General features: G+C 43.6%; 2 protein-coding genes across 3 annotated transcripts in view; one reads left to right on the forward strand and one right to left on the reverse strand.

Moving 5' to 3' along the window:
• Positions 1-3,610, forward strand: part of UCMA (upper zone of growth plate and cartilage matrix associated) — a 47,234-nt gene extending 43,624 nt beyond the window's left edge. For both annotated transcript variants that reach the window (XM_032244052.1, XM_032244045.1), the window contains exon 4: positions 3,380-3,610. In XM_032244052.1, coding sequence (XP_032099943.1) covers positions 3,380-3,384 — 5 coding nt within the window. In that variant the 3' untranslated portion in view covers positions 3,385-3,610. The remainder of the gene's footprint in view (positions 1-3,379) is intronic.
• The window catches only part of MCM10 (minichromosome maintenance 10 replication initiation factor), a 40,470-nt gene extending 17,293 nt beyond the window's left edge, over positions 1-23,177 (reverse strand). Inside the window, exons 1-9 of the mRNA XM_032244039.1 lie at positions 23,127-23,177; positions 20,539-20,623; positions 17,791-18,132; positions 16,255-16,359; positions 15,978-16,106; positions 13,361-13,532; positions 8,255-8,420; positions 5,525-5,692; positions 2,325-2,441 (exon numbers count right to left, since the gene is read on the reverse strand). Coding sequence (XP_032099930.1) covers positions 2,325-2,441; positions 5,525-5,692; positions 8,255-8,420; positions 13,361-13,532; positions 15,978-16,106; positions 16,255-16,359; positions 17,791-18,132; positions 20,539-20,545 — 1,206 coding nt within the window. The 5' untranslated portion in view covers positions 20,546-20,623; positions 23,127-23,177. The remainder of the gene's footprint in view (positions 1-2,324; positions 2,442-5,524; positions 5,693-8,254; positions 8,421-13,360; positions 13,533-15,977; positions 16,107-16,254; positions 16,360-17,790; positions 18,133-20,538; positions 20,624-23,126) is intronic.
• Between the last annotated feature and the right edge of the window lie 578 nt (positions 23,178-23,755).

Raw genomic sequence — 23,755 nt, forward strand, 5'->3', positions numbered from 1 at the left:
GGTTAACTGTATATTGTGAATTCTGCCTCAATAAAAAATAATTTAAAAACAAAATCAGCTCCCAGTGAGGTTTTTCTAGCTGTTTCTCTAGTTGATCCTTGGACAGGTGCTATCCTTTCAGTAAAAGAAACAAAGATGGTGCAGTATTGTTCTATTGGGTGAATAGTAGTTATGGTGTCAATGGAATTTCCTTTTCAGAGACAGTCTCCCTCTGTCACCCAGGCTGGAGTGCAGTGGTGTGATCTTGGCTCACTGCAACCTCTGCCTCCTGGGTTCAAGTGATTCTCCTGCCTCAGCCTCCCAAGTAGCTGGGATTACAGGCATGCACCACCGCGCCCAGCTAACTTTTCTATTTTTAGCAGAGACGGGGTTTTATGGTCTCAAACTCCTGGCCTCAAGTGATCTGCCCATTTCGGCCACCCAAAGTGTTGGGATTACTTGCATGAGCCACCGTGCCTGGCCAGGCAGTGGATTTTTAAGGATCTATTTCTCACAGGGAGATCTGTTAGGTACTTCACTCTGAAATCTCATTTTCCAACTGTCTCCCACCTTATTACTTCCTGTCCATGAAGTCATCTAACAGGAAGGAATAAGGAAACTAAAAAGAGATGAAACCAAAACTGTCATTTCACCCTTCAAAGAACTCTAAGAAGTTCCTCTTCACCCTACTACAAGGGCTACAACAAAAAAGAAATACAGTGACAGGTGCCAACAAGGACAGGGAGAAACTGGAAAGCTCATACATTATTGGTGTGATGTAAAACGGCACGGCCACTTGGGAAACCAGTCTGGCAGTTCCTCAAAAATCGAGACAGATACCATATTGCCCCAGCAATCCCACTCCCAGGTGTATGCCCAAGAGAGTGGAGCACATACATCCCCATAAAAACTGGGATGTGTGTTTTAGCAGCCTTATTCATAATAGCTAAATGTGGCAACAACCCAACCATCTATCAACTGATGAAAGAATAAACAACGTGGTATATCCATACAATGGAATATTATTTACCCACAAAAAGGAATAAAGTGTTGTAAATGCTACAGCATGGATCAGTTGTGAGAAACATGTTAAGTAAAATAAGCCGGACAGAAAAGGTCACATATTGTGATTCTATTATATAAAATGTCTAGAAGAGGCAAATCCATAGAGACAGAAAGTAGGTTAGCACTTACCAGGGACTGGGGAAGAGGAGACTCGGAATAACTACTAGTGGGTATTGGGTTTTTTTCTGGGGTAATGAAAGGATTCTGAAATTACATAGTGGTGATGGTTGCAAAACTCTGTGAATGTACTAGAAATTACTGAATTGTTTATTTATTTATTATTTTTTGAGACAGAATCTCACTCTGTCACCTAGGCTGGAGTGTAATAGTATGATTTCAGCTCACTGAAACCTCTGTCTCCTGGTTTCAAATGATTCTCTTGCTTCAGCCTCCCAAGTGTTGGGACTACAGGCACCCCCCACCATGCCCAGCTAATTTTTGTATTTTTAGTAGAGATGGGCTTTCACCATGCTGGCCAGGTTGGTCTCGAACTCCTGACCTTGGGTGATCTGCTTACCTGGACCTTCCCAAGTGCTGGGATTACAAGCATGAGCCACTGCACCTGACCTGAATTGTTTTGGTAAATTGAATGGTAGGTAAATTATACCTAAATGAAGCTACTATTCTTTAAAAAGTCCTAAGAAAAGGTATAATTGAGTTAAAATACAATTTTCATTGTATTTTATCATGTTTGCTCTGTGGGACTACAAGAATTGAAGGCAAACAAAAATTCTGTCTTAAACCTCCTGGTCAGATGAAAGATCACTTTCCACCAGGTGTAGTGGCTTATGTCTGTAATCCCAACACTTTGAGAGGCCAAGGTAGGCAAATTACCTGAGGTCAGGAGTTTCAGACCAGCCTGACCAATATGATGAAACCCCCATCTCTACTAAAAAATATAAAAATTAGCCAGCTGTGGTGGCATGTGCCTGTAATCCTAGCTACTGGGAGGCTGAGACGGGGGAATCGCTTGAATCTGGGAGGCGGAAGTTGTAGTGAGCTGAGATGGCGCCATTGCACTCCAGCCTGGGCAACAAAAGTGAAACTCCATCTCAAAAAAAAAGATCACTTTCCTAAGAGGTTAAATCTCCCCACCTTCCCCTGTCCTCAGTTTTTTAAACTGGGGATTATTACCCACACATTAAATGTTCTCATTTTGACTCTTTCTTTAAGTAGGAAACTCAGTTCCAAACTGGTTATCACAGCTAAAGTACCTACAGTTTATTCCTAACCATTCTTTTTTTTTTAGCAGAAACCATCCTAACAAAGTTGAAACCAACCAAATTCACAGTCTGCGTGCATGGCTCTCCGTTCTTCTTCCTGGCTTTACAGGTTCCCAGGTCGAGAGCTTCACCCATAATTAAGACCTTTTGAGGATGATCGATAGATAAACACACCTGGAAGAAAGAGGTGGGGCAGGAGTTAAAAGCAGACAAAATTATGGCCCTTTATTAGCAGGAACAGAGAAAAGAATGGTTGGTGCCAACTTAAGGTTATTGCCAGGTGCAGTGGCTCACGCCTACAACCCTCGTACTCTGGGAGGCCGAGGTGGGTGGGTCTCTTGAGGCCAGCCTAGGCAATGTAGCCAAAACCCTGTCTCTACAAAAAATACAAAAATTAGCTAGGCGTGGTGGTGTGTGCCTGTAGTCCCAGCTGCTTGCGGGGCTGAAGTGGGAGGATCACTAGAGCCTGGGAAGTCTAGGCTGCAGTGAGCTGTGACTGCACTCCAGCCTGGGCAAGAGAATGAGGCCCTGCCTCAAAAAGGAGAGAGGTTTTACTGGTGTGAAGGAATGCGAAACCAGTGCTCTACAGCTGTTTTAAGAACAGGGGTGCAGAAGGTACCTTCAATTCTCTTCCGATTTTCTCTCCTTTCCTTCATCTTTGCGATTGGAATCCTGATTTTATCTGGGCTGGCCGAGTTCTCAGCCTCAGGTAATAGATCCTGTTCCCTGTTTTCCCAGCGCTCCTTAGAGCGAGCAGTGGTTATGTGATAAGTTCTAGATGATCAGATGTAAGCAGGAGTTGGTAGGGAAGCTTTTGCTTTCCTGACAAAATGAGTTAGGAGGCTGGCTCCCCCTTCCTCCTCACTTCTTGCCTTGAATGGAGAGGACTACAGAGACAAGTCCCTGAAGGGCCTTGGTGAACTCACCTCTCTCCCTTCTTGTTTACAATTTTCTTCTTGAACCGATTGTACCAAGAGGTACTGTCCTGAATAGCCTGGGCTTTATCCTCACCCCTCCTAGGACAAAATCTACAACACGTTAGCTCAATGAGCCAAGTAGCCTCCAGGTTATAAAATCTGGATCAGGGCGCTTTCATAATCCCTCTGTTGCAGGGTGAAGAGAGACGTGAACAGACGGACTCCAATTGCCTGGAGTGCCTTTCCCGAGCCTTCGTAGACTGGCTCAACCTAGATCCTAGGCTTCTGTGGACTCTTGCTGCCTGAGGTGCTTCGCCCAACTTGTGTAAGTGTTTATCTCCTGGATGCATGCTCCCATAGGTGGGTTTGTGCAAAACTGCAGGTAGCTTGGTTTGTGCTGAACCACTGGCAGCTGGGTTTGTACAAAGCTTTTGGCCAGACCTGGGAACCTACCAGATCTAGAAATAGTAGAAATTGGTAAGGTGTTTAGAGCCCTCCCATGGGATTGTAAACAGTGCATGGTGTTCCTCTCCAAGATACTAGTACCCTTCCACGGTATGCCACTTCACAGTGATGGCTTGAGTTTCAAAGGCACCTCGTGACCAGGAGCGAAAGGCCGATACTCACAGAGATGTTGCTCTTAAATCACCATAGTGCCTTAATCTGGATTTTTAAAAAAATATATAAGAAAAATAAGCCCCCACTGTTTATTGTCGAAAAGAAACTGTACTTAAGTTTGTTACTAGCAGCCAAACACCCTTCTAACCGATAGAGGAAGATTTGTTGACATTCTCTGGTGAAAGCAAGGAATGAGATAACTTTTTCTTCACTTCTCTTGAAAATAATAATCTGACTACAATAGAGTAAAATTAGGTGCTGGGTCAGAGTACAGAAACTGCCCATTGCTATTCACACTGTGTCTCGATTTGCGACTCCCTAGAGAAGCGGTGGGTAGTGCCAAAACTGTAGTGTTGCCTGAGAAGATGAAAATTCACTTTGATTTTAAACTGCAGCTATGGCTGTCATAGTCAATGGAGCAAAATTCCCTCAACTATAACACACTGCTTTCTTGATGCCACCATAAAAATTTACATAAGGAATCTGGCTGGGCACGGTGGCCCACACTTGTAATCCCAGCACTTTGGGAGGCTGACGTGGGTAGATCACCCGAGCCCAAGGGTTTGAGACAAGCCTGGGCAATGCAGTGAAACCCTGTTTTTTGTTAAAAAATAAAACAAAACCACAAAACAGGGCAGGCGAGGTGGCTCATGCCTGTAATCCCAGCACTTTGGGAGACCCAGGCAGGCAGATCACCTGAGGTCAGGAGTTCGAAACCAGCCTGGCCAACATGGTGAAGCCTCATCTCTACTAAAAACACAAAAAAATTAGCCGGGCATGGTGGCGCATGCCTGTAATCCCAACTACTTGGGAGGCTGAGGCAGGAGAATTGCTTGAACCTGGGAGGTGGAGGTTGCAGTGAGCCGAGACCACGCCATTGTACTTCAGTCTGGGCAACAAGAGTGAAACTCCGTCTCAAAAACAAAAACAAAAACAAAAAAAAACAAACCACAAAAATTAGCTGAGCATGGTGGTACACACCTATATTTACAGCTAGCTACCCAGGAGACAGAGGTGGAAGTATCCCTTCAGCCCAGAAGATGCAGGTTGCAGTGAGTCAAGTTCAAGTCACTGTACTCTAGCCTGGCCGACAAAGCAAGACTCACTCTCAAAAAAAAAGTATTAAATCTAAGGAAACCCGAGCACAATAGTTCCAGAACTCCAGGAACTTTGTAACTAATTTGAAAAGACAAAAGTAGTTGTTACAAAATGCTTGAAACAGGTGGAAATTCAGAAAACTGGTGGGTAATGAAGGAACAAAAAACAAGCCAGATTCACGGAGACACAATCACATAAAAGCATGATTTATTTTCTGGAGGTAGACTAATACAGATTTTTTTCTTTCCTTTTCTTTTTTTTTTTTTTTGAGATGGGATCTACTTTTGTGCCTAGGTTGGACTGCAGTGGCACAATCACGGCTCACTACAGCCTCAACCTCACGGGCTCAAGTGATCCTCCTACCACAGCCTTCTGAGTAGCTGGAACTACAGTTGTGCGCCCCCACTCCTGGCCAATTTTTAAATTTTTTTGTAGAGGTTGGGAGGTCTCATTGTGGTGGCCAGGTTGGTCTTGAACTCCTAGGATCAAGTGATCCTCCCGCTTTGGCCTCCCAAATTGTTAGGATTACAGGTAAGAGCCACCATGCGCAGCCTCAAATGTCTGATAAAACTCAGCTAACTTGTAGAGACAATCATCAATCTAATCCCAGAAACAGGCTCTTACCTCCTCTGAACCATCCTTGGGCTTCATGGGGTTGGCATTGAGGATCCCTACTACAGTCCCCTGCTCTGTCTTCCAGAGTGCTTTGTGAACTTCTCCAAATAAGAACACAGACACGCATTGTGTGAGGTCACGAAGATCATTGAGTTTCCAAATGCTGAAGGTTTTTCCCTGGAACAAATAGTTAGTTATTCTTACTTTTAACAATTTTTGAACTGTAGGTTATGCCGTCTTCATTTATGGGTCAAGAGTTTTCCTATGGAAAAATATATGCATATAATCCATAAAATCCAAGAATTTTGTTAGTCGAATATGTATTGTCAGCATGTGTGATAACTATGAATTAACCTAGCCTTCAGCATGATATTACCCTTCTCATTTTAGAGATGAAGGTGAAATAAAGCAAGCCAGCGGCAAACTTGTTAGCAGAGTCTCTAATTACCTCTGGTCTAAGCAGAGGGAGTGGGATAGCACTGCCGTTCTAATGACAGAGATACACACGCATGTCATTAAAAGGACAAGTGGAAGGTATAACACACACTGCCATTTAATAACTTACTGATATGAATCAGTATTAGGTGAATTGAATAAATCCATTCTATATCATTGATTAATTATGATGATTATTTGTAGAGGCAAGGTCTTGGTCTGTCACCCAGGCTGGAGTCCAGTGGTACAATCATTTCCTGTTGCTCACTCCAACTCCTAGGCTCAGAGCATCCTCCATCCTCAGCCTCCCAAGCAGCTGGAACTATAGACGCATGCTACCAGCCCCAGCTAATTTTATGATTTATTTTCATTTCATAGAGATCAGGTCTCACTATGTTTCCCAGGTTGGTCGTGAACTCCTGGGCTCAAGTGATGTTCTCACCCTATCCTCTCAGTGTTGGGATTATAGGTGTGAGCCACCAAGCCTGGCCTAAGTATATTATTAATATGAATAAAGTTTCCTCTCTAGGCTATTACATTTTGCTTAGCTTACAAGAAAAACAAACGCATCATTTCAAGAAAATTGGTTGAGTTTAACCTTAACATTTCAGAAGTATTATTAAGTATCTGAAGAAATGCAGCTCAAAATGCTGACCAATTATAACAGGAACAACCTCTACTTTTACAGATGTTTCTAAAAACAGAAGAATTTGAATAATCTTGACTTGCACTGTCTCACAGAGGCATCCCAGGCTGGGTATGGTTATGGGTTATGGTACGGAATCTACTGCCTGGACTCTAAGCGTGGCAGTCCTCTTCTGTGGATTTGTGCAATGCCTGTCTTGGAAGAGTTCAGATAAATTCTCGTGCCTATTATTTTCATGTCATTACAGCCACTTATGAAGTAACTAAGAATTTAATCAAAGGAAAATCAGACCTGTCTACATTTACCTCAACATAGCAGGTGCAGGTTTGTTGCCTAGGCAAACGTGTGCCATGGTGATTCACTGCACCTATCAACCCATCACCTGGGTATTAAGCCCAGCATCAATCAGCTCTTTCCCTTCAGGCTCTCCTTCCCCAATCCTCTCCCAACAGGCCCCAGTGTATGTTGTTCCCTCCCTGTGTTCATGTGATCTCATTGTTCAGCTCCCACTTATAAGTGAGACGTGGTGTTTGGTTTTCTGTTCCTCTGTTAGTTTGCTGAGGATAATGGCTTAGGATCGGCTACTCTGAAAACTCAACTCCATGTTGGATCACACGAAAAACCTAAGGTTGGGCAAGATCTACATTAGAGAATACAACCATTATTGAGCATGATCAATCATAGTATTTTAGAGATAGGAGAGATTTTCAATCTAATCAAAGCCAGTTCCTTCATTTTATAGAAAAAGAAATGGAAGCCAGTAAAGAAAGATTAAGGGCCAAACTAAGGTAATATCACTAGTTAAGGGCACAAGGCTTAGAAGCCAGGCAATCTGATTTGCCAGGTTACAAAATAACTTTCCCATTTAGACGCAGTCAAAAGTGATTTTGAGGCCGGGCGCGGTGGCTCAAGCCTGTAATCCCAGCACTTTGGGAGGCCGAGGCGGGTGGATCACGAGGTCAAGAGATCGAGACCATCCTGGTCAACATGGTGAAACCCCGTCTCTACTAAAAATACAAAACATTAGCTGGGCATGGTGGCGCGTGCCTGTAATCCCAGCTACTCAGGAGGCTGAGGCAGGAGAATTGCCTGAACCCAGGAGGCGGAGGTTGCGGTGAGCCGAGATCGTGCCATTGCACTCCAGCCTGGGTAACATGAGTGAAACTCCGTCTCAAAAAAAAAAAAAAAAAAGTGATTTTGAAACCTGACAGATCTTTGGTAATCACCGTTAAATTACACATATCACACAGCACTAACACAGGCCAGCAATTTCAGTACTTCTGTGGTTGACGTCTGACATCTAAAGGGACTTCCAAAGAATCTGTGAGCTCAGCCTATGTGTTATCTGCGCCTTTCCTCCATGGGAGAGATTACAGGATCACAGGGACAACTACGTGTCACCAAAAACTATGACAAGTGAAATGCAGTAAGAATAATTTGGACAATGGGAAGTCCAAGAAATGCGTATACCACCAGGTCTTATTTAAGTAGGGCATCCTTTGCATACACCCAGTGGACACCAACTCAGTGATGTGTGGCAATTCTGGAACTCACTATACTTATTTCTAAATGAAACACCAACAGGTTCCAGTTAGCAAATTCAAATCCCCACTGTTAGTTTGTAGTAAAACTGCTAAGAAACCAACACAATGGCTTACACTGTTCATACTCTGTGGCGTAATCTTTTTCAGTATAACCCCAAATGTCACCCAGTCTATTTCTTCCAGCTTCTCTCTTGCCATCTTTTCCTTGATCTGAGACAGTCTGATCAGTTTTCGGCCGGTCATTTTCTTGTTCATTTCTGTGGAGGATACTCGAGGCCGCCTGGGTTAAGAAACCAGCGATTAGTAATTATGATTCTAATACAAAATTACCTGGCACCTTAGCAGGTGGTAAGGGAGTGTGATGGGCAGAAACCTCTACAGTACCTGTTCTCAGGAAGCTTAGTTATATAGATCAATTTTTACAGCAAATACATAAAAATAAGTTATTTTTTTTGGAGACGGAGTTTCACTCTGTTGCCTAGGCTGGAGTGCAGGTGGTGCGATCTTGGCTCACTGCAGCCTCCACTTCCCAGGTTCAAATGATTCTCCTGCCTTAGCCTCCTGAGTGGCTGGGACTACAGGCACGTGCCAGCACGCCCAGCCAATTTTTGTATTGGCTGGTCTCTAACTCCCGGCCTTAAAGCGATCCACTTGCCTTAGCCTTCCAAAGTGTGGGAATTATAGGCATGAGCCACTGTACCTGGCCTGTAAGGTAATTTCTAAAGCTAGGTTGCCTTTCTTTGGTTATAGATCTAGGGCTTGCATAGAATACAAGAAAGATCACAGGCCGGGCGCGGTGGCTCAAACCTGTAATCCCAGCACTTTGGGAGGCCGAGGCGGGTGGATCACGAGGTCAAGAGATCGAGACCATCCTGGTCAACATGGTGAAACCCTGTCTCTACTAAAAATACAAAACATTAGCTGGGCATGGTGGCGTGTGCCTGTAATCCCAGCTACTCAGGAGGCTGAGGCAGGAGAATTGCCTGAACCCGGGAGGCGGAGGTTGCGGTGAGCTGAGATCGCGCCATTGCACTCCAGCCTGGGTAACATGAGTGAAACTCTGTCTCAAAAAAAAAAAGAAAGATCACAAATCCTTTAAGCTCTTAAATTATGCAAATTTTAATATCCTGAATACAATCCTTTTTTACTTTTACAAAACCATGAATTGATATTCATAAATAAGACATTTACATTTCAATTATGCAAGAATTTCACAAGTTCTACTACTCTAATTGGATTTTCTGAAAGTCAAGATTTTGACATGTAATAAAGGCTTCCGAATGTAGCTTCAATTAGTATATTCTTCTTCCTAATGAGTGGCCAAAAAACTATTAGGATTATTAACGCTTGTTTCATCTTTGATCGCATTACATATTTGCAGACGAGAGATAACACTCAGAGCAAAACATGCCTCTTCACTATTTCATAAGTCTTCTGGAACAGAAAGTCCCAGAGCTAAGTCTGAACAATGAAGAATATTTCTCCATTGTTCTAAGTCTGAAGGCAAAACACTGACTTCACTGGCAAAATTCTTTCCTTTGTCTGATTTCCGTGAGTGTAGTGTGACAGGTCTCCTCCATCCGCCCCAAGTTACTTCAGGGTGTATGTCAGCTGCCTGAACCGTGAAGGCCAGGTAGTGAGCTAAGGCCATGATGCCCAGCCAAGGAGCAGGTGTCCCTGAGAACCCAACCATCCTTGAGCATATCTGGGATCACACCAAGAAAAGAGTTTCGTCACACATACACAGTAGGCAAATAGCTTAGGGGGTCCTAGCTAGAGCAATCAGATGAGAAAGAGATAAAGGGCATCCAAATTGGAAAAGAAGAAGTCAAATTTATCCTTGTTTGCAGAGGGCATGATCTTATATTGGGAAAAACCTAAAGACTCCACCAAAAAACTATCAGCACTGATAAAAACAATTCCGTAAAGTTGCAGGATACAAAATCAATATACAAAAATCAGCATTTCTATATGACAACAACAATCTGAAAATCAAGAAAGTAATCCCATTTACAACTGCTACAAATAAAATACCTAGTAATACACTTAACCAAAGAAGTGAAAGATCTCTACAATAAAAACTAAAAAACACAGATGCAAGAAATTAAAGAGGATACCAAAAATGGAAAAATAGCCCATGTTGATGGATTGGAAGAATCAATGTTGTTAAAATGTCCATACTATCCAAAGCAATCTAGAGAGTTAATGCAATCCCCATCAAGGTACCAATGATAATCTTCACAGAAACAGAAAAAAAAAAAAATCCTAAAACGTGTATGGAAACACAAAGACCGAAAATAGCCAAAGCAATCCTGAGCAAAAAGAAAAAAACTGGAGGCATCATATTACCTGACTTCAAATTATACTAAAGCTATAGTAACCAAAACAGCATGGTACTGGCATAAAAACAGAAACACAGATCAACAGAACAGAAAAGAGAACTCAGAAACGAATCCATAAATCTGGCATGAACTCATTTTCCACAAAGGCACAAAGAACATACAATGGGGAAAGGACAGTCTCTTCAACAAATGGTGCTGGGAAAACTGGATATCCATATGCAGAAGAATGAAACTACACCTGTATCTCTGGCCATATACAAAAATAACATCGAAATGGATTCAAGAGCCCAGGCATGGTGGCTCAAGCCTGTAATCGCAGCACTTTGGGAAGCCAAGGCAGCTGGATCACCTGAGGTCAGGAGTTCGAGGTTAGCCTGGCCAACATGGCGGTTTCTACTAAAAATAGAAATAGCCAGTAGTGGTGACATGTGCTTGTAGTCCCAGCTACTCGGGAGGCTGAGGCAGGAGAATCACTTCAACCGGGAGGCAGAGGTTATAGTGAGCTTCGATCACAACACTGTACACCAGCCAGGGCGACAGCAGGACTGTCTCAAAAAACAAAAAAATTAAAGACTTAAATCTAAGACCTGAAACTAAGAGATCACTAAAAGAAAACATTGGGGAAACTCTCTAGGACATTGGTCTGGGCAAAGTTTTGTAGAGAAATAACTGAAAAGCACAGGTAACCAAAGCAAAAACGGACAAGCGGGAGTCCAAGTCCAAGTCACTCTTTGGCTTTTGGATCCTTCCCAGTTTTGAGGAAACTTTTTTTTTTTTTTTGAGATAGGGTCCTGCTCTGTGGCCCAGGATGGAGTGCAGAGGTACAATCTCGGCTCACTGCAGGATTGACCTCCCCACTCAGCTTCCCAAGCAGCTGGGACTATAGGTGCATGTCACTACACCGGGTGGTGACATCTCTGTTTCTTTAGTAATGGGGTTTTGTCCCATTACCCAGGCTGGTCTCAAATTTCTGAGCTGAAGCTATCTGCTCCCCTCAGCCTCCCAAAGTGCTGGGATTACAGGTGTGAGCCACCATGCGCTGCTAGGAGAAAGTTCTTCCATACAGCCCAGGGTTTTTTCCTTAACAAGTTAATAGATTACTACCAAAAAACCTCTAAAATCTAAAGCTTTCTGACCACAAACATGACACTCAAAGGAAATACTTACTATAACATTTCGGATTTTGGATTTTCAGATTTGGGACGCTTAACCAGCAAGTCTATATAATGTAAATATTCCAGAATCCAAAATCCAAAACAGTTCTGGCCCCAAGCATTTTGGATAAGGGATACTCAACCTGTGTCGGGGCCTGAGGTTCACATATAACAATTACAAAAAGACTCAAACTATTCTGTAATCCCTTAAATTTAAAAGCCACTTAGAAACTTTTGCTGAGTAGTTTAAGCCTCTCCTACCTCAATTTTGATTCACATGTGCAATAAATGCCCGCAGCAGCTACACTGTTCATTACCAGCAGGGAGCTCCACGTGGGCCATGGCTGGGGTCAAGCAATAGCATCTCAGGAGGGGCCAATTCTCTACCTTGAGAAGGCACCCTGCAGCCCTCTCAGTAAGAACCACAGCTTCTACTGCTGTATTCTATTTTTCAGACTCTGTCTCAGATGCAATTAAGATATACATTCTTCAGTTCTGGAGAATACCAAGTCTTTACAATACACTTCTTTTTTGTTTGTAGAAACGGGGTCTTGCTCTGTTGCTCAGGCTGGTGTGCAGTGGTACGATCATAGCTCACTGCAGTCTTGAACTCCTGGGCTCAAGTGATCTTCCTGCCTCAGCCCCTCAAGTAGGACTATAGGTGCATGCCCCTGCATCCAGCTCATTTACTTTTTGTAGAGATGAGGTCTCACTATGTTGCCCTGGCTGGTTTTGAGCTCCTGACTTCAAGTAATCCTCCTGCCTCGACCTCCCAAAGTTGGGCTTGTAGGTGTGAGCTACCAACCAGCCTTGCAATACATTTTTATTGTATGCTGGCAACACTTGTTCTCCTCTGCCTAATAATACTTTAAGAGCTTAGCAGTTTTACTTTAAGAGCCTTACTTGTTGGCTGATGTTTGGACCGGCAAGGTTGAGGAGTTTTAGAGGGGTTTCACTTGGTTCCTCAGAGGGACTGTGCTAAAAGCAATCCAGTCTCACGGTGAGGATGACTGTGCTGACTGGGATTATTCAGATGTAGTGATGGAGATGCAAAGGAGCAGTGATACAGAGCACAGATAATAAAAAATAAAGTCAAATCAAAGTCCAGGATTGGAACACAGCTTTTAATTGAGCTTGGAATATATTCCTATTTTAACAGACTATGTTAACAAAGGATACAAATTTGCCTTAAAAAGGGTATTGGAAAGAAAAACGGCATAGCTATTTTTCTTAACATCAATTACAAGAATCAAAAGAAACAGAAAAAATGATCCTAAAATGTATACAGAACCACAAAAGACCCAGAAGAGCCAAAGCAATCCTGTAATTGCTTGACTGCATAAATATTATCCTGGTTGAACTATGTATTTACAAATAGTCTAAATATACCTCAGTAGAGATGGAGACAAATTTTAAAAGTCGACTGTTTCCATCTGTCAATTTCTGATTAAATATACTACCATTTGTCCATTTCTTTTTATAGATACATATTCGTTGTTGATTATATGCATAAGAAAAAGTCTTTCTTAAACATTGAATATGCAACTGTACTTAGTCAAACCCAGGGCTACTGCTAGTCTTACGGCAGTGTTTTGCACAGTTCAAGAGCTGCTGGTGTTTTATGGATCCTGATGTGTATAAACACACTACTTCTAAAAGACTGAGAGGCACAAAGAGCCATGCAGTAGTGGCACAAAGGAACAGATGGTAGAGCTACTACTGACCTGAGCCGCAGGCCGGAGAAGGCTTCCGTGCAGACTGGCTGAGCCGTTTCCCCAGAGTTTCCTGGGGTCCCCACGGTGTGATCTCTAGTTATCCCAGTAGGTTTGTTCCAAGAAATAGTTTGAAGTGGTTGGGAGGGTGCACTTGTCATCCTTGAAGAGGAGCTTTTGGGCTCTAGAAAATTAACACAATTAACAAAAAGGCAACCACACTGATAATCACGAAATTTATTTCTACAGATTTGTTCCTTTATTTGGTGACAGGAACTCACTGTGTCACCCAGGCAGGAGTGCAGTGGCATGATCTGGGATCACTGCAACCTCCATCTCCTCTGTTTAAGTGATTTCCAAGTAGCTGGGACCACAGACATGCACCATGCCCAGCTTATTTTCCTATTTTTTGTAGAGACGAGTTTTCCCATGCTGCCCAGGATAATCTCGAACTCCTGAGTCCAAGCAATCCACCGGCATAGGCCTCCCAAAGTGCTGGGGTTACAGGCGTGAGCACTGCACACAGCCTGAATTGTTCCTTTTTTAAAGCAACACCTGCAATAATCAAATCTTGAGAACAAAGCAAGACCCACCAAGACCATGTCCTGGCAGTACAGGCCAACAGAACTTTCTCTGATGACAGCAACGTTCTACATTGGTGCTGTCCAATACAGTGGTAGCCACCAGCCACATGTGGCCATCAGTCACTTAAATGCGACCCAGTGCTTTTAAGGAAGTAAATTTCTAACTGAATTTAATCTAAGTTAAATATCCACATGTGGCTAATGGCTAGTGTACTAGGCAGAGAAGTTCTAAAGCACAGTTTCTCTATGCAACAATGTTTACTGAGTATTCATCACATATAGAACACTGGGGTACATTCCCAAAGAGAGGAAAGACCTCCTTCAGAATGAGTAATTAGTGGGGATTTGCATACAGTTCAAATTCTACTTTAAGAAAATCCAGGCCAGATGTGGTGGCTCACATCTGTAATCCCAGCACTTTCGGAGGCTGAGGAGGGCAGATTACTTCAGGTCAAGAGTTCAAGACCAGCCTGGCCATCAGAGTGAAACTCCATCTCTACTAAAAATACAAAATTAGCTGGGCGCTACTCAGGAGACCAAGGCAGGAGAATCCCTTGAACCCAGGAGGCGGAGGTTGCAGTGAGCCCAGATCATGCCACTGCACTCCAACCTAGGTGACAGAGTGAGACTCTGTCTCAAAACAAACAAAAAAACCCAGAAAACAAAAAAACCAAAGTTAGTTCCCCTTTTCTTCTTTGTTGTTTCATTTCACTCCATTCCATTTTATTTATGGGGCCAAGGAGAGTTAGGGGTCTGGTATTCTCTTCACTATTGCTTCATTAAATATCCCTGATGTAGTTACTTTTCATATTTTAGAAGTGTTTGAATAATTTTCCTGAAGGTCAGAATGCTTGGGTATTTTCCTTAATAAAATATCACTCTCTCTTTCGTAAGATTATTGTTTGCCCTCGAAGGGACTTCGGATCACTGCTCTCACACTAGGGCCAGGGCGAGCCTGGAACTTTGGAACCTGCAGGCCAGGCCCATTCCCCACCCCTCAGAACCAAACTTTGGACATTGCGTAATGCAACACTTTAGTAATGCCAAAGGTCCTGAGGGCATGGATGAGACTCCTGAATGGAGGTACTCAATATATAATTTGCTGTCAGATTAATACGAACACTCAGGCAGAAGTAGTTCTCTACTAGGTTGCCACCAGACCCATGCTATTCAAAGGGGCCTTTCCAAACACATGCAGCCAATAAAATGCTGCATCCTCTAACCCATGTTCTATTAGGACCATCCTGTCTTAGGTCTCCTGGCAATACAAGAAAAACCAATACACAGGGCAGAAATCCTTTTCATTGTTGTTTTGTGCATATGCATGTGTGTGCTGAAATAGGACTGTATTTTGAGTACTGTCCTACACTCCTGGCAAAGAAATCTTTTCTAAAAAACAGCCTTTTGGTTTAGTACAACCTGGCTTCACATAAAACTGGACCATTTTCTAAGGTAATAACCTCACAAGCCGGAAGTATGAGAACCTAACCAGTGGCTATACTTACTACAATCTGGGTAAAACTATGAGACTATAGAGTTAAAAAAAAATTCATCTTGTTAAGTATTTAGTAAACAGCTACTCTGTACCTAAGGATTTTCTTTGAGACAGGCTCCTACTCTGTCAAACAGGATGTAGTGCAGTGGTGTGATGACAACTCACTGTAGCCTCAACCTCCTGAGCTCAAAGATCCCCCCACCTCAGCCTCTCAGGTGGCTGAGACTACAAGCACGCACCGCACCTGGCTAATTTAATTTACTGTAGAGATAGGTTCTTGCTATATTGCCCAGGCTGATCTCAGACTCCTAGGATCAAGCAATCCTCCCAATTCGTGCCTTGGCCCTAAGGATTTTCTAGGCACTTTGAGATGTAGAGGAAGAACACAAAATATATCATGTGGCTCCATTCCCAAGAAACTTACTTACTTTCTCAGTGGGGAGATAAGACAGATCAGAAGACACAGACAGATAGACAGACACACACACACAGACACACACACACAAACACATGCAACAGTGCCAAGATACTGAGGCCTCAAGTACCACACCTGGAGGGGAAGCCTTTGGTGTCCGGGCCACCCGCTTGGTTCTTGGTAGCACAGGGACATCAAGCTCCTCAGAAAAGCATGGTGACTCCTGAATTCTCTTCTCCTTAAGAGGCGGCCGTGGAGACTTAGCTGTTTGATTAAAAGCAAAATAAATGAGTAAAAACCCATTCAGAAAGAGGTTCAAAGGGCTGTCTGAACAGGAATTGGATGCAGAAGTAACGTGATAATTTCTTAATAACAGAAATGCACACGACTGCCAGAATCACAGTCTTCTTACCAGGGGATTTATGCAGACGGGCTGGGCTTGCTGACTGTTTAATTGTGGCTACTTTTAGCTGTTCTTGTAAGGACTTCATTTGCTCTTGCAACTTCCTTAATTCCTCTAGTAACAAAAATATGTTAATTTAAGAACCAGGCAGGAGAAAGTGTTCTACATGAGAAAAATGCTGGCAATATTTGCTGTCCACTCTCTGCTCCCACACCTTGAGACCCACAACATAATCACATACCCAAAGCTCATGATTAACTTTTGTAATTCAAAGAGGTCATTTAGAGAAACACATTATTTTATTTAAAGTAATGACGTTTGACCCAATTGTCAAACTAGTTATAAATTTATACTATTAACAGATATCAGATACAAATCCACAGTTAACAAGATTTTAGGAGTTGAAAAATAATTATAGGCCAGGCATGGTGGCTCATGCCTGCAGTCCCAGCATTTTGGGAGGCTGAGGCAGGAGGACTGCTTGAGTCCAGGAGTTTGAGACCAGCATGGGCAACATAGGGAGACTCTGTATCTATAGAAAATGGAAAAAAAAAAAAAATTTAGCTGGGCATGGTGGTGCATGCCTGTGGTCGTAGCTAGTAGGGAGGCAGTGGCAGGAAGATCACTTGAACCTGGGAGGTCGAGGCTACAGTGAGCCATGATTGCACCACTGCACTCCAGCATGGGTGACAGAGCAAGACTGTCTCAAAAAGTAAAAAAAAAGAGAAAGAATTGTATTTATTTCATAAATTGGGTATCATAACTAACATAATAAATGCTGGCTTCTGTATTAGAAAAAACAGTCAGGCCGGGCGCGGTGGCTCAAGCCTGTAATCCCAGCACTTTGGGAGGCCGAGGCGGGTGGATCACGAGGTCAAGAGATCGAGACCATCCTGGTCAGCATGGTGAAACCCCGTCTCTACTAAAAATACAAAAAATTAGCTGGGCATGGTGGTGCGTGCCTGTAATCCCAGCTACTCAGGAGGCTGAGGCAGGAGAATTGCCTGAACCCAGGAGACGGAGGTTGCGGTGAGCCGAGATCGCGCCATTGCACTCCAGCCTGGGTAACATGAGTGAAACTCCGTCTCAAAAAAAAAAAAAAAAAAAAAAAAAAAAAAAAGAAAAAACAGCCAACCACTGAATTTTATTATAGCTTAAACAAGAAGAAAAGAACATGTCTCAAAGCTTCTGTGCAGGAATGCTCTGCTCAAATAGAATACATAGCAGCTTTGCAGCCTTATCTCTGGCTCCACATGCACATAAATCCCAAAGTACTACCATTCCGTAAGAAACATGAAAAGTGGCAGAGCCATTCCGTACAGGGTCAGTGGCAGCTGGCTGACACTGATAGAGCCTGTAGTTTGTGCTGAAATGCTGGTCTTAAACATTTCATCTACCAACTCGTATAATTTTCTTTCTTTCTTTTTTTTACAAAGTCATTTATTTCTACCCTTGAATCGGCAGCTATTTTGATAACAACAATTAGATTGGTAGTTTTCATCCAACTGATCACAAAGAAATAGGGAAGGCAAGTAGTTAGGGCACCTTGCAACTCCTGATTCGTTTTCTCTTGACTGGGGGCAGGAGCAGGGAGGATCCTATTTTCAGTGGATTGTGATGCAGGAACTTCTTCTTCATCTGTTAAGTCCTCCATATCTCCAAAGAGAGTGGCCAGATTTTCCTTTTCATCTTTGGCCTTTCCTGTTTCTCCATCATCAGCCTCTTCTGTGTAAGATTCACCGTCACCGTCGGCATCAAAGAGCTCATCAAATGCGTCGGGCTCACCATTTTCCTGAGTCAACAAATTACTTTCTTCTGAATTATAATCCAAGGCTGACTCACTTTCTTCCAGCAGTGCGGTCAGCAGAGACAGATTGTCTTCCTCCTCTAGGGAAAAAGAAGAGAAAGGATACAGAATAAGTGTACCTAATTCCAAACATTCAACTTTAACAAGGCAATTTAAATGACCCCATAGAAGGTAAGAGAAACCACCCAATGTGTAAGATGCTCATTACCTGGGTGATGGGCACAATCATACGTCAAACCTCAGCATCACACTCTACACCTTTGTAACAAACCTGCGTATGTACCCCTGAATCTAAAATAACAGTTGAAACTTAAAAAAAAAAAAAGACCCTAGAGATGCACCATTTTGCCTAGTCTTTGTTCTCCTTGTCTCTATCTTTCCTGTCCCCAGGTACTTTTTAGGGGACACTCGGCTAAGAGGGAGCCAATACATGCTTAGTGCCTAGAGTGGGCCAGCCAGGAGGCCAGATGTTCTTACCTACTATACTCCAATCAATGAGACAACTTCGCATAGCAACTTCCGTGAAATTCAACCAACAAGGAAATCATTTTAAAACACCAAACAGATTTAGGCTTTAGATGTATAGAATTCTTTGCCTTGAAATTATTTACAGGGTGGGTTACATAATACAAAGCATCGTAGTATCTATCTGGAGACAGTATTGGTCTATTCAAGTATGAGCAGGAATACTGTTCAACAGCACATCCCAAGTACCACCCACTTTCCGATTTCCCCTACACCAGCCAAACTGTGAAACCATGCCGACCAAATGAGATTTTCTTACTAAACATTATGGTTTCTTTTTCTCCTTTTTTCTTTGAGACAGAGTCTCGCTGTGTCACCCAGGCTGGAGTGCCGTGGTGGGATCTCTACTCAATGCAAACTCTGCCTCCCAGATTTAAGCAATTCTCCAGCCTCAGCCTCCCGAGCAGCTGGGATTACAGGTGCATGCCACCATGCCAGGCTAATTTTTGTATTTTTAGTAGAAATGGGGTTTCACTATATTGGCCAGGCTGGTCTCGAACTCCTGACCAACTCCTGATTCACCCACCTTGGCCTCCCAAAGTGCTGGGATTACAGGTGTGAGCCACTGCTCCCAGCCTAAACATCATGATTTCTTTTTTCTTGACCTATACTGTCTCCAGATAGATACTACGATTTCTTAGAGAACATGTATCCATTCACCTGTTATTTTCATGTCAATCTCATAGCAAAAAGTGATGCTTTGTATTATATAACCCGCCCTGTAGGCAATTTGCCAATTTTAAGAAACAGGAAACTGCCATAAGACCACCAAAGCAATGAGTTTCACGTAAGGAATAACATCCCTTATCTGAGGTTTATTTCCCGTGGTTTTGACTTTCCATGGTCACTGTGGCTGAGGACAGTACAACGGATATTTTGAATGCAACAGATACTTAAGAGAGAGACCACACTCATGTAACTTTTATTACAGTATGTTGTCACAATTGTTCTATTATTGTCGTTCATCTCTCACTATGCCTAATTCATAAATTATACTTTATCACAGGTATAATGTACAGGAAAAAAAAACATAGCATTCATAGGGTTTGGTACTATCCTTGGTTTCAGGCATCTGCTGGGAATCTTGAAACACATCCCTCAGGGGTAAGCAGGGGCTACCGGGCATCACAGTGCAAGGAATTTCAAGTTTTTTTTTAAATGGCAAAGTATTATGCGTTTGAATTTTCTTTTTAAATCCACTTGCAGATTATGAGTTCAATTATGCAGCTAGGTCTCTTCACAACCACCACAATCAGTTTAATTTTTTAAAAATAGAAATGAGGTTTGACTCTATTGCCCAGGCTGGTCTTGAACTCCTGGACTCAAGCAATCCTCCCACCCCAGTTTCCCAAAGTGCTGAGATTACAGGCGTGAGCCACTGAACCTGGCCCAGCACAATCATTTTAGATGATTGCTAATTAGCGTAGCTTCTCTTTTCAAGGTAAACATTTTGTACACACCCTTGCAAAATGAACAAAATTACAAAGGATTATATTAATAAAAACTAAAGTCAGAGTGTCAGAGCTAGACTAAGTCACTTCAACAGATTTCATTATCAAATGTTAACTCTGAAGTCAGACTGCCTGGTTCAAAGCCCTGCTCTGACAGCTTGAACCGTGACAAGTTACTAAACATCCCTGTCTTCCTGCCTATAAAATATGTTTGCCCAAGGACTAAATCAGTTAACATGTGGATCATGGAGCAGTGCTTGGCCCCCTGTACACCTTGCCAGCTGTTGTAATTATGAAAGACAATCACTGTTGCCAGAAGGAATCTCATCTGATAAGAGCAAGTAACATTCAGTGATCAAGGTGAGATGTGAGATTGCTTCAGAACCATGAAGACGATACCTGAGGGTTGGGGAGCATTTTCACTATTTTACAAGTAGGATAAGTAACAAGTCCATGGACAAAAGGGTACTTTTCCTTGAAACAGCGAAACAGAAAACTGCCAGGCCTTACCATCCATGCTGTCAAGAGGACAGTTGTGACAGGAAACTTCAAAGGAGGCTCAGGTGCCCAGGAGAAAAGCAATGTAGAATCTTCGCTGTGTGAAATCAACATCAGAAATGTCACTTTCAATTTTTCTCTTTCTCTTACAACACACACCCAACATACCCAGAATCCTACCACTCCTATGGGCTCTGACCTCAGAATGCATCCAGAATTGACCATTTCTCACCTCCTCTCCCCACATTGCCAATGCCAGGGAGACCTCCTTAGATGTAAGCAGTTCACTTTTACTTGTCTTTAAACTAAGATTACAGAAACTCATTGGGATGCAGAGCCACTTGTATCATATAGATTACGTGGATGAGATAAATTATGAGGAAGAACTATTGGGGTTGGCCGGGCACGGTGGCTCAATGCCTGTAATCCCAGCACTTTGGGAAGCTAAGGTGGGCGCATCACTTGAGGCCAGAAGTTTGAGACCAGCCTGGTCACATAGCAAGACCTTGTCTCTTTTTAAAAAATTACACATACACACGAATTATTGGGGCTGATCTAAATTAAGCTAATCTTTCATTTTATTCACTGCAACTCATCTGACATCTGCATTATCCACGGCAGCTTACTGTGTGATTCTACTTAGTTGCCGCCTTAGTGACAATCATGATTTTGATTCAATACTAGTCAAGGAAGCACCGAGAAACAGCATAGCTAATTAAGACAAAGTTGTATCACTCTGTGCACTTCTCTTTTCATTTAAGATGAGTTTTTAAACGCAAGTAAAGAGCATACATTTTTCTAGGCTCTTATTTAACTGACATATGCTCTTTGGCAAATTCAATGTAAAGTAACTAATCATGGTGACTGTGGTGCTTTCTTTTTTTTATACAGGATCTCGTTCTGTTGCCCAGGCTGGAGTGCAGCAGTGTGATCTTGGCTCACTGCAACCTCCGCCTCCCGGGTTCCAGAGTCTCCTGCCTCAGCCTCCCAAGTAGTTGGGATTACAAGCATGCGCTACCACACCGGCTAATTCTTATATTTTTCGTAGAGACAGGGTTTCACCATATTGCCCAGGCTGGTCTTGAACTCTTGCCCTCCAGTGATCCATCTGTCTTGGGTTCCCAAAAGTGCTTTTTAAAAATTCATTCAACAAATATTTCTACAGACCCCTCATGTGCCAAACGTTGTGCTATCTACTGGGGGTTTATTGGACAGTAAGCTTCCTGAGGATGAAGAGCAAACTGTCTTGTTCAAGTCTGTATAACCAGCCTCGCCTTCCCCCAAAATGAAACTGTGCACCCTTTGTTGCCCTCAAATCCAGGGCCATTGACAAGTACTATGGTTCCATCTCCAGAACACTGCTCAAATCTTCCACTTCTCTGCAACTTCACTGCCAGAACAGTAGGCCAAGCCACCAACAATCTTTCACTGGGATGACTGTGTTAGCTTTCAATGCTGGTCTCTTTGGTCCCCTGCAATCTCATCTCCGAACAACAGTCACAGTAATCTTCCCTTTCCTTAGTAACCTTTTAAGAACATAAATCAGATCATGGGAGTCCTTTAATTGAAATTCTTTAATGATTTTCCATTGCCCTTAGAACAAAATGTACGAAGCCTCAATGCAATGATTCATATTCTCTCTCCCTGTCCAAGCTTTCTACTCCCTCACCTTTTCCACAATCCACCACGTCCAACTCTACCCATCCCCGACACCCCAAACGATGTTCCAGCCAGGCCAGCCCGCTTCCACCTTCTGGAACACAATAAGCTGCTTTGAGGCCTCAGGCTCTGTCCATAAGCTCCCCCTAGGCTCCTTCTCGGTTTCCATTTATCCATCTTTCTGAGCCTTTCCTGACCACCCTGAGTCATCCACTGTCGAGCACTTGTTTGTTACCTGCCCGTCCCTTTAAAGTGGAAGAGCCGTGAAGGCGGCGGAAATGTGATCCGAGCCCTGCACGCGGTCGGCGTTCAATAATCATTAGCAAGCCATGAATACGAGAAAACAGTGAATGAATGAATAAAAGAAAGCTCAGGCAGCAGGCACTTGGCAGGCACTTAAAAGGCTGCTTTTGGCCGGGCGCAGTGGCTCACGCCTGCAATCCCAGCACTTTGGGAGGCCGAGGCGGGCGGATAACCTTGGTCGGGAGTTCGAGACCAGCCTGACCAACATGGAGAAACCCCATCTCTGCTAAAAATACAAAATTAGCCACGCGCATGCCTGTAATCCCAGCTACTCGGGAGGCTGAGAAAGGAAAATCGCTTGAATCCGGGAGGCGGAGGTTGCAGTGAGTCGAGATCGCGCTATTGCACTCTAGCCCGGATGACAGAGCAAGACTCCGTCTCGAAATAAAAAGAGGCTGATTTTAAAAGGAAGAACTCGGTTCCTTAGTAGATGGTCCGGCAACTCCCAGCTCCCCGCCCGGCCGTGTCAGCCCCGGGCAGTCTCGAGCTGCCGCCAGATCCAGATCGAGCCAACCCGAGTCCCCGGGACCCCGCATCTCCCGACCTCGGACCCCTTGCAACCCGCGCACAGACGCTCGAGGCGGCCCCAGCCCCGCCGCCTAAGGGTCACCCGTACGGCCTGGGCCCGCACTCCTCACCCGGCGCCGGGACGTCTTCCTGGTCCACAGCTGAACCCGCCAAAATTCCAAACGGATTCCGCCCCAGCCTTGATGTCAGACGCACGTGGCTGTACGGCCGCACTGATTGGCTACGTTAGCAAACCAAGGCCCTCGCGCAAAGCAATCGGATTGGTTTACGTCATCGAGCGCCCTCTTTGTTGGGGGCAAGGGAACTTCCTGTCGCTAGAAGCCTTAGTCCTCTAGGTAAAATAGAGCGTCTGGCGCGCCCTGGTGCCAGGAAGTTTAGGTCGTCCCATCCAGTATTTTTCCTGCGGTCTGACCTCAACTCCTGTCACTGTGGAACCCACTGTTACTTTTTCAGCCTGGTGTCCTTGGGAAATGTTTGGGCTCAAGACAAAACAGATCCGGTCCACTTTTACCCAGTCTGACTTTGGGTAAGTGACTTGTTTCTATGAGTTTCCCCTTCACCATCTGGGCAATGAGGGAAAGAGTGGATGACATCCTTCGACACTGAAACCACCATTTCTCGAGTAACCCCTGGTCCATAGATTTTGGGACTTCCAAGTGGTGTCGGGTGAAGAGAACTTAGCAGGAGACCATCCATATCTTTCACAGAATTTTTTTTTCCAGTAAAATTCAGGCCCCTT

This window comes from Sapajus apella, unplaced genomic scaffold (assembly GCF_009761245.1).
Source record: "Sapajus apella isolate SASKATOON/1434 unplaced genomic scaffold, GSC_monkey_1.0 scaffold53, whole genome shotgun sequence".
Taxonomy (NCBI): Eukaryota; Metazoa; Chordata; class Mammalia; order Primates; family Cebidae; genus Sapajus; species Sapajus apella.